The 11,324-nt window shown below is 35.0% G+C and overlaps 1 protein-coding gene across 2 annotated transcripts; it reads right to left on the reverse strand.

Annotated features, from left to right (window-relative positions):
• Positions 1 to 282: 282 nt before the first annotated feature.
• Positions 283 to 8,220, reverse strand: LOC127961430 (transmembrane protein 41B). 2 transcript variants are annotated; one of them, XM_052560516.1, is made up of 8 exons: positions 8,122 to 8,220; positions 5,647 to 5,834; positions 4,030 to 4,147; positions 3,802 to 3,930; positions 3,441 to 3,534; positions 3,239 to 3,343; positions 3,018 to 3,156; positions 283 to 2,205 (listed from the first exon to the last, which is right to left on the reverse strand). In XM_052560516.1, the coding sequence occupies exons 2-8, from the start codon at positions 5,738 to 5,740 to the stop codon at positions 2,036 to 2,038; spliced, it is 849 nt and encodes a 282-aa protein (XP_052416476.1). In that variant the 5' UTR covers positions 5,741 to 5,834; positions 8,122 to 8,220; the 3' UTR covers positions 283 to 2,035. The 2 variants fall into 2 exon arrangements, with proteins under 2 accessions (XP_052416476.1, XP_052416475.1); XM_052560515.1 differs by lacking the exon at positions 8,122 to 8,220 and having other exon boundaries at positions 5,647 to 5,860.
• Positions 8,221 to 11,324: the final 3,104 nt, after the last annotated feature.

The following is an 11,324-nucleotide window of genomic DNA, read 5'->3' on the forward strand; positions in this document are numbered from 1 at the left end:
CATTTATAACCCACCGAAGTGGCAAGACATCAATAAATATGAATGCCAACTAATATTTTTTGGAAAAATGTTTCAAATAAAATAACAAATATACTGTAAATCATCTCAATAGGGCTCAAAATGTGATATACTGTATTTTTTTTGTTTCTTTTAAAGCAGCCTTCATTTCAATATAATGTTATAAAAAGAAAAGCAAACACACACACACACACACACACACACACGCACACACACTGCAATCCAGTTAAAATGAACAAGGGACAAATTCAAAAGAGGCAAATGTTACTAATGTTACTGTATTTAATCATGTCATCATATATTAAACATATATATGCAATATATTACACAATATATTATATTCCAAGAAGATGGACAGACATAAATGAATAGATTTAAAAAAAAAATACAGCACATGATTTGTAATACTCTAATCAGTAACATTCATTTATTGATAGAGTTCTGTAAAAATATGCTAGAGAAAAATCAGGATGAGTACAACTTTATAAATGGGTCCGAGAGAGTACAGTAGTGTTTAGTGCCATCCATGTTACGTCAAGAGACATTTACAGATGACAAAAACTAAACGTTTGGGTGGATATTCAAATAAAAACTGCAGATATATAAATGAATGCAACATGAGAGAAACGACTCAAATGAGGTAACGAGGTTAATGATAATAAGAACTGTCCCTCATCACACTCTTCCACTTCAGAGACATTTCTGTGCAAATGCTTTATTGCACATATTGTGGATTCGGTTTCCTTTACAGACAGGAAACTAGTACATTGAAGGTTTATTTAGAAAGATATTAAGAAAAAACATTTATTATACAAAATGCAAGACCTTTTTTAGGACTGATTTATTTTACTGAAAGGGAATTTTCACTGCAGAAGGTTTAACTGTATAAAGTCCTGCCGATTAAGTGAATAATTCACCCAATAATTAAAATTACTCACCCTAAGGCCATCCAAGATACAGATGAGTTTATTTCTTCACCAGTTTTGCATCACTTGTTCACCAATGGATCCTCTGCAGTGAATGGGTGCCGTCAGAACAAAATAAAAATAAAAACATCACAATAATCTAGACACGTTTAGAGTCCAACTTGTTTCTTACAAACATGCAGCTTTTCACCTCACAAGACATTCATTGATGGACTGGAGTTGTTTGGATCAATCGTGGATTATTGTGATGTTTTTATCAGCTGTTTGGACTTTCATTCTGACGGCACCCATTCACTGCAGAGGAACCATTGCGGAGCAAGAGACGAATGCTAAATTTCTCCAAATCTGTTCTGATGAAGAAACAAACTCATCTACATCTCGGATGGCCTGAGGATGAAGATGAAGGAAGAAAAATAGTTTGAAATGTTAAAACAGGTGTTAATAGTTCAGTACATGTGATGTCGGTAAATTCGTTCCATTTATTTTACTTCAAGTAACCTGTAACATTAAGGCTGTTATATTATATACACTCTACAGTCGTGATCTGTAATACTAATGGCATCATCCATATTTATCAGTTGTCTGGGAAAAATTAGGTCTATAACAAGAGCTAAGCAGTATCTTCTACAGTTAGCAGCAGTACACAGGGCACTGTTTAGAGATTGTCCATTCATGAGAAATACCCACAAAGACGGTTTCTGATGCATGTAATACCTCATTCTCGAACACGTTTGAATATTAAATTAGCCATAAGAATGAAAAAGGTCGCAGTTGGCACTTTCCTCTTTAGCTCAGCATCTTCAGAGGGAGTGAAAATATGTCTCTTCCAGTGGATCTCACATTAATCAATGCGGTTTTGTGGAAAATATTGAAATTCCCCCGAAGACATTGATGTGGAAAATAACGCTAGAGGAAATCGGTGATGACAGAATTTTTCATCCCATGAAAGTACTGTGGAAACAATGGAGGGTGGACCTGACTTGCCCATCATATGATGAAATGAGAGTTTGTCGTACATGCACAAAAGAAGAGAAGAAAGCTTTAGAGGACCAGTATCATTCCTGAGCTGAATCAAGCAGGGGTGGTGATCTCTACTCAAGTTTCTGCTGGAGTTTCTTCTGAAAGCAGACGGGCAGGATGGAGAGAACGGCTAAAACCGCCAACACAAGAAGAGAGTTCCAGGACACGGCCTCGCCGGCTGTGGTCAGCTTGTACAATGTCGTCCCTGCGTTTATCGCCACAAACGATGGAGGAGCCACTCCTACAGTACAGATCAGATAACAGCCATTAGAAGAGCTGTCGAGTGATCAAATAACAAAGTGAGCACAATCTCAATTAACCCGGCCTCTAGTGGCCTATAATCATTTTAGCCCGGAAAAAATAAGTACGGTTTCAGTTTTTTTATTTTTTCATACTTCATCAGAGTGGTATGAAACTTGGTGACATGATTGGAAAAGGCTAAAGGGTTTATAAAAAAAAAAAGAGCATGGTATATATTTAAATATAAGGCTACACAGGTAGAGGTACATCTAGTGGTTACCCCACAGCAAATAAATAGTAATAGTATTGTAAATAGTGATGGATTCTGTTAACACTAAATGAAAATAGCAGTATTTTTTAAGCAATATGCTATTTACACTAAGTGCAAATTGCTGTAGATTCCATTTACACTGGTAAAATAGCAGGGTTTTCTTATTGCAAATAGTGGCAATTATCTCATTATAAAACCGTATACAATGATAATGTATTAAGTGTAAATAATCATTTTTTAAATGGATGCCACCTTATTGTGACAATAAAGCCCTCCCTACACCTACCCTAACCCTGAACGATGCTTTTTCAACTTTAACCATTTTCATTTGTATTGAAAATAAATGCCTTTCCAGTTTGATATGAGATTTGAGAAGAAAAAAATGTTTAACAGAAGGTGGATATATATAAAAAAGGAGCATTTAAAAAGGAGAAAATTGCTTTTGACAACCTATTCCTTGCATGATACATGCATCACCAACTAACTTGTGTTACTGTAAATTGTTCTCTGTAAAAGTGATCTTGTGTGAAGATTAATCCTACCTAGAAAGGTCCCCAGGAAGAAGACACCCAGAGGCACATTAATGACCGGCGAGGTGATGTTGATGAACCAGTTTGGAAGGAACGGAGTTATTCTCAAAAAAATGATGTAATTAATGAGGTGCTCTCTGTGCTTGTCCACCTGCAATTAAACAAGATTGGCTCAACATTATAACCAGTCAATTTACATACAAAAGTGAAAGCTATTCATATGAAGATCTCACCTGCTGTGACCATTTCTGAGCCCTCTCTGTGAGGTACTTGTACACCATCGGCCTCCCGACTAAATAAGACAACATATAGCAAAAAGACGCTCCAAGGCCTGAACACTGTAAACCATAAAACACAACAATAAGTCATACCAGAAGACAATGTTTGGCAGACAGACTCTTTTGAAATGCATTTGACTTCAAACAAGGAACTTACCAGACAGACCAGGAACAGAGCTAATGGAAAAGGGTAGAGATAACCAGACAGTATACTGAGAAAGATGGAGCCTGGGATGGCAAACGTCTGAAGGCTGAGAGGGTTTAGTTAAGGCTTTACCTCAATAGTGGAAAAACTTAGAGAAAGCTGGTCCAAATTTGTCATGTATCTGATACAAACATAAATAACAGAAACTACAAGCATTTTATCTGCCAGCGAGGGACTGATTTAAACTGTAAAAACTAAACAAACAAAAATAAATTTAATCTGTATTAAACTCAATGTAGTGTCTAACTCGGTCAATAACGTTAATAATCAGTCCCTTGAAACAAATCCAGATTAATCATGGCACAAAGGATACAAGACATATGTAGCAAAGTACGCTAAAAGCACTTGAGTGTAATATGTGTCCTTGTATTTGGACAGCACTGTGCCCAATGCCTTGGCGTCATCCATGTCTTTAGGAATTTTGATTTTTTCTCTCTCGTCCCTGCAAGGCATGAAGAAAAACATCACCGTTTGTTGAGTCACCGTAAAACACCCTCTATGTTCAGTACACAAACTACACTCAGAGGGGAGGCAGACCTACTCGCTCAGCTCTGGGAAATTTCTGAACAGCAGATACATGACACAAGCCGAGCAGGCAAAGATAGTGATGAGGAGGAGGATTGACATGCGTGCGGAGGCTCCTCCTGACGACTGGGCTCCTGAGAATGAGTCAAAAACACATCATGAATGACCTCGAATATCTCCTGTGCAATGTGTTGCATACATTTGCATCAGCGGTTCACACTCCTCAGGGGGATTCAGGCCCTGAGAGCTCTGCATGTGGAGAGCCGGAGAACTACAAAGCTGAAAATCACATACATCAGTGTGACATCATCTTAAAGGAGCAGTGTGTAAATTTTACCACATTACTGACACCAAACTGATTTACAAAACTAGAAGTTTACATTTAAAATCTAAGGTGCTCTTTACTGTGCCAAGTGGTTTACAGGCTGAAGCACAGGTCATTGCATTGTGGTCTTTATTTAATGCATTTAGATCAACTTTAATCAAATTAATTTAACAAATTAGCATTAAGCTGAACTGAAGATTTTTTTTTAATATTAAATCCTAATCTTTTTCATTGTCATACAGATCTAGTCAATTTGATTTGAGAATATTTTTGCTATGCAGTATTAAAAGAGATTTGGTTGACTCAGCATTATGATGAATCAGAAAGAGACCATTCATACCAATTTCAGTCCAATTTCTAAATGAAAAAAATAATAATAACTTGCATTATCCCTGTGACGCCCCGGGTCAAAATGTTTAAATGTTTTGACCAGTTTAATATCTCTGGGGGAATTAAATATTAAAAACTAATTTTGTATCAATAATAGCAATATGAATAAAGTATGCTACAACATACTTTGCTCAATTTAAGCAGGTCTTGCAAAGATTTAAGTTGAACATAAACCTATGAATTTTGTGTACTGGAAAAAAAATAATTGTCGCATTTGTTTTATCTATGGTTTTGCTCCATTATTTTGGAAGGATTTAGAAAAATATAATATGAAGGTAGGATTTGTGTATTTTATTTTAAGAATGGCATTTTGAAACGTTAAGAACAATCAAATATTATAAAGAGAGAGAGAGCAAATAACATATACATAAGTACTTTTTACATTTTATAGCAATGTTTATTTTACATTTTGTAAATTTAAAATGACTTAATATTAAACATACACTTTTTGGAAAAACGTATATTTCAAAAGCATAATTTCTGTAACTTTTCTCTCTAGCACCTAATGTTATTAATAATATGACGATATAATAGCTCTTGTTTTTGAGGCTGAACTCTGAAAGGATGAGAGATGCGAACCAAAGGAAGCGGATATCATCACTGCATTACACAATCCTTCAGTCCATGTTATTATTAGCCAAATAAAGTCACATTTAGAACCATTTCAGATAACTGTTTGCTGTAGATTGTGTTGATTTCTTCCATTGTGAGCCACTGCAGAGCCGACTTATATTCGACAAAACTGAAGAGTTCATCAATATTAAAAATTAGTCCTGGACAGTCAACCTCCGTCTGTCAGATTTTCTTGTCTTCGCAAAAAAAATTATTTCTCCGTATATATCTATTATTATCGTGGAAAGCTACACAATATCAGCGTATTAGACTGATATCAGGGCACACCGTCAGGATGAGCGATACCTTTGAGGACTGGAGTTTGTTTGGAGGGCCTCGGCTCCGGCTCTACCAGCGGACTGCTCTCGGTCTCACGGTTACCGCTTCTCTTCTTGACCATGATGATCGTTTTCAACTAAAGAAAACTAAGAAGGTAGATCTCAGAACTTAACCGAGATCATGTGTCAATGTATGAGCTAAACGCAAAGCTTCAGCCGGTGTCATGAGAAATCGAGTCCGCCTGAGAAATCGAGTCCGCTTAGGACCCCGAGTGATCCCATTGGCTCAACGAACAATTAATGGGTATTATTTTTTAGCGCCTGATTACAATTCCTGCTAAATAGCGTTTTTATTTTTGTCGTTTGAACTTTGCTATAATGACCATTTATGTACTTTAAATTACATGTTTCATATGCTAGTATATAGCCGACGCGCTTTAGGTTGTGAAATCAAACATTTCTCGTTTTTTGTTTTTTTTTTGTTACTCGCGTATCAGCATAGCATACAGCTACTCGATGTGTGTGTGTAAATTTATATTGTTAATCTAAATGATATAATATCGCAATTGCTTGTGCAGAACCGTGTTATTGTTGTATTATATACATATATATTATTATTTTATGTAAAATGAATGTTATATTAATTTTACATGAAGTATGTCAGTATGCCTATTATATTTATACCATTAAGTATAGTAAGTGAATAATGGTTGTTTGTGCACTGAAAGTAACTAAAAATACAGCTAGATAGTTTATATAGATAGCAATAATTGCTATATAATTATAATTTGCAATTATAATATAATGATTCTACTGTTTTGTTTTTTTTTACATATAAATGTTCAAGGAATATGCACACTATCTATGTAAGACATTTATACATTTTTCAAAATGCATAACATTTTCAAAGAATCAAAGAATTGTAAACCGATGCTCTATACGGTTAACAGGGATTTTTGATGTTTCCTGCTTCTGTTGTATTCTGAACCCGTTCTGTATGATGTCAAGAAAGTCTTCCAGCATACTGTATATTACAAAGGCAGAGAGGATTTTTTTTTTTTTTATTATATTACAGTTCCTAAACAATTTTTATATTTTTCTTTACCACAGAAGCTCTGTCCCGAGACGCTTTCGAGTTACGTTGAGACTGAGGATTCCCCAATCTTCCACAATGGACTTCACATAGGATGAACTGTTTCCAGTTTCAGCAAAACAGCAAGAATTTATGAATGGATGACTGCACCTTAGCACTCTTCACTCCCACTGCATGCCTCACCTGGGCCACAGAGAAAACAATGTTGCTGCCTGTACATGGCACATTTAACCTCTAACCTTACAGCTGAATGTTCAGACTGAATATACAGAGGAGAACTGGTCCCCAGTGTTTTTGGTTAGTCTGGTTTCTCCAAAGGTTTTTTTTACTCCAGTATCGACATCTTACAGTTTTTTCTTAATTAACCCCTGTTGCCTTTGGCTTGCTTGCTGTATGTATGACGACTAATGCATTTAACACCAACTATTAAAACAGTGAGGGTGTTTTTGACCACATAGACACAATAGTATGTCTTTGTGTAAAAATTATTTGAAAATGTTATGCATTTTGAAAAATGTATAAATGTCTTACATTGATAGTGTGCATATTGCTTGAACCTTTATATGTAAAAAAATTGTGTGGAATTATATTATAATTGCAAGTTATAATTAACAATTATAAACTAGCTGCATTTTTAGTTACTTTCAGTGCACAAACAGCCATTATTGCCTTACTATTACTGATTTGTAATAGTACAAGTAACTGTTGTACTATTTTATGTACTGTGTTATATGAGTTAAAGTCAATTACAATTGTAATTTCGTCATCATAATGTGATAATTGCTGTATGATTTTCTTTGAAAACAATAGCTTCTTAAATAATATACAATCAGCAATTGCAATACATGAACTGCTTGTAAGCAAAACCATATATAACAACATAAGTATACTTATTACAATATTGAAAATAATGTAAAAAATTACATGAATTAGGTAGTAAGTCAAAATAAATAAAAATCAAAGTGTGTGTGTGTGTGTCTATATATATATATATATATATATAGGTTCGTTTTATTAATAATTATCTTTCAACTATCCCACAATCTTCTGAATTTGTGGGCTAAACGTGTTTTAGTCATCACAACTGAATTATTATTATTATTTTAGAACTGGAAAATATATTCAAAAGCTGTGCTGAGGCGTTCTAGTAACCGAATATTAAAACTAATTACAATGCATTATTTATGAGATGCTGCTAGTTTTATGACATTTAAAAAAACATTTTGATCAATTACATTCTGTATGTTGCTTTTATTAAATTATTTTAGCTTGAAACAACAAGCTACCGCAGCTCCGATTAGCCATGCAACAAGTTATCGCGATAACAACTTTTGATCAGGCATTTAAAACAGCTACCGCCTTGGTCCTAAGCGGACTCGATTTCGCGGGGGGACTGGATTTCTCACCACACCGGCTTTCTTCTCGTGATCCCGGTGATCTGTGACGGTGTTTTATTCTTCCTCGGTGCTGTTCAGCTCGGATGACAGCGCATTTGTCAGCCGCTACTGCCATCTAGTGAAGATATCGAGACATTAGATTGTGAATTGACAACAAAAAGTACAACGATTTTTCTGAAGCACCTTGAAGAACCACGTAAGTAACACTGTACATAAATAACCTTAAAATCAAAATAAATAATAATAAAAAATAAAAACCCTACTGCGTCAACAGTGTTGGGGTAACGCATTACACGTAATTTGATATACGCAATCAGATACTTAAATACTATAAATAAATAATACTATAAATAATAATAACTAAATAATAGTTTACTTTTGGAAAATATATGCTTGAAAATGCAAACTATTGTACAAAATTAACTTTTGAGCCAAATTATTATTTTGATGTTTATTTTAAGGATAATTAGGCCTACTTATAATAGACGTATGACCCAAATAGTATCTATACTATTTTATAGTGTAAAATTGTATTTTATAGTATACTATTGAGTGTAAAAAATGGTAGGAATAAATAGAAATAAATAGCATTTTGTTTACACTTTATGTTCAAAATAGTGGTATAAAGCGTAAAGAGACGTAATATGCTATTTGTACTAAAATAAATATTTCTTAATAATTTGGTAATACATAAAATAACTCAGCAGTGGTGAGTGGAGTTAGTGATTTTCACTAAATAGACACTGGCAAAAGTAAATGCCTCGTAAACCTGTTATCTGATTGGACAACATTTAGCATTAAGATATGAGTTTTGGTTATCTCTGTTGAGGAATCTTGGCAGACTTGCATTGCTATTTTAAGGTCCTGCCCAGAATTTAAGGGACGACTGTGATCAGGAATCTAAAGCTTTTGTTTATTTTTAGCTAATCTTATGACCTGATATTTATTATCAGTCATTTTCCTGCTGCATTACCCAGTTACATGTTTGAACATTTTTTTTTTTTTTGATTCAAGTGTCAAATGTTGTTCCATCAGTCCATAAAATACTATCCCAAACAATCATCCAGATCAGATGATTAGACAAAACTATTCATTGAGGTATGTGGTGGTTTTTGTTTTGCATACAGGGAAATCCAGAACACAGCTATTACAATAACAACACATGGGAATTATATTAGATCATATAATGATATCACTTTTACAAAGTATTTTTCAAATACTGTACATTATTGTAGGTCCTCTATGCCCCGCCTCTCTCAAACAAGTCATTTTCTACAAAGTCCCTCCTTCTGACAAGCACCAATTGGTCAGTTGGCCAATCTGCTCTGATTGGCCAACTGACCCAGTGCATTGTGATGTAACGCCCCTTTCTATAATCATGGAATTCCTTCATCTTTCAAAATAAATGTTAAGACAGCTAATAATGTCCTTAGTTTTACCATCAGTTCAAGCCGAAAGGGGAACAGAGTCACGTGACAGACACAGTGATGAAGTTCATATGTGTTTGCAGTACACAAGCCACGGACGGTTAAGACAGCTGACTCCACTGTGTGATCGTCAACATGACACGCAGATATCATACTATTGGCAAACTTCAGCATTTGAACATTTAATAGCAAATACTTAAACTAATAATAAAACATACTTCCAGTAGCTGATTCAGAAGCACCAGACTGTGGTACCAAAGTCAGAATGACCTCCTCTCCTAGGTTCATGAAACTGTCGTCCATAAAATGAATTACTGTTCTGTTGTAAGTAATCTTAAAGATTCCTAAACGCATCTACTTTCTTAAGGACAAATAAAGTGCTTTTGCTTTCTCCTTGATACACACAGTATCTCTCTGGCATGACTGCTTCAACACTAACTGTGTTACTGAAACCAGGCCTTCATTCTTTGCGTGAACATTTGTGCGGCATTACACAAATGTTTCCACACAGTGACATAGACACATGGGGACATGTTTAAACAAGGCATTTTAGGGAAGCGTGGCAGAGTCTTAACTCTGATAAAGAATATCTCTTTGGATTTGCACGTTAGTCTTTGCAACTTTATCTAGATCTTCTTTATTGCACCAAGAGCTTGTAAGACTCCAAAGAGAAAGGAAAACTTGAAATCGCATCAAATGAGCCCTTTGATACTTATCATTCTTGGCAGGAACAGGCCTTAAGCCAGGGGTTTCCAATGCCACGTCCCACTTAGAAAAAGGGTTGGTACAATGACTTCTTGGAAAATTTATAAAATGTACAACAATTTTACATGATTCAATTCATAACATGAGTCAGACTGGTACAGTGGAATATAGTGTACTAGTAGTGTTTTTAAATTCATTAAAATGTGGAATGTACATGAGAATGTTAACTGCGAAAGCATGATTGACAAATTAGGGTTAACAGTAAAGAAAAATTCCCTAAAAACAAGTTCAGGACTAAAATATGGTAAGTGTATAAGGAAGTTATCTGTGACAGGATGATTGACAAGTCATTCCCTAAAAACGGGTTGACAGCTAACTTTAAAACAAGCCTTGGTTTCCTTGTCTGAGTTTTTCTTGAAAAGTCGTACAAACACAAAGTTGGTGACAAATTGTAGAGGGGGCTAAGCATAATTATCCAAACTACTTTACATTGGGTAAATTATCTGATAAATGGTGGGTGAAGTTAGTGAAAATAGACTTTATTAGCCTATTTAAACAGACACAGTTAAAAGTAAATGCCCACATAAACCTGTTATGTGCTGTGGTTTTTGCATTGCTGCTCTTCTTAGGAGAGTCTATTTGACTCATTCTTATTGTCATGAACACTGACTAAAGGGCCGATAACTATAACTAAAGGTTTAATAAGCTTTATATAAGAATATTTTAGTCCACACAACTAAAACAATGAGTACTCAGATGAACAATATCATTGTAATTGTGCGCCTATTTTATCTCTGGATGATGAATGATAAAAACATTCACAGTTCAGAAGGGTGGATCTATTGAGCTTTTTTTCTTTAAAGAAACTTTTTGGGCATCACACAGGCCAGAATTGCTGCAGCTCAATGAAACTTCGTGCACTCTGAGTAAGCTGTGTTTTCACGAATGTACGAATTTCAGGCGAATTTCTACAAATTTCAGGCTCCTGGGCCCTGGCACACACGGAAATCATGCTACAGATTATCACTTTGACCATTTTTAATGAGCTCTATGTATGTGTGTTGGTCAGTGTTAAGATTTGAAT

This window comes from Carassius gibelio, chromosome B7 (assembly GCF_023724105.1).
Source record: "Carassius gibelio isolate Cgi1373 ecotype wild population from Czech Republic chromosome B7, carGib1.2-hapl.c, whole genome shotgun sequence".
Classification (NCBI taxonomy): domain Eukaryota; kingdom Metazoa; phylum Chordata; class Actinopteri; order Cypriniformes; family Cyprinidae; genus Carassius; species Carassius gibelio.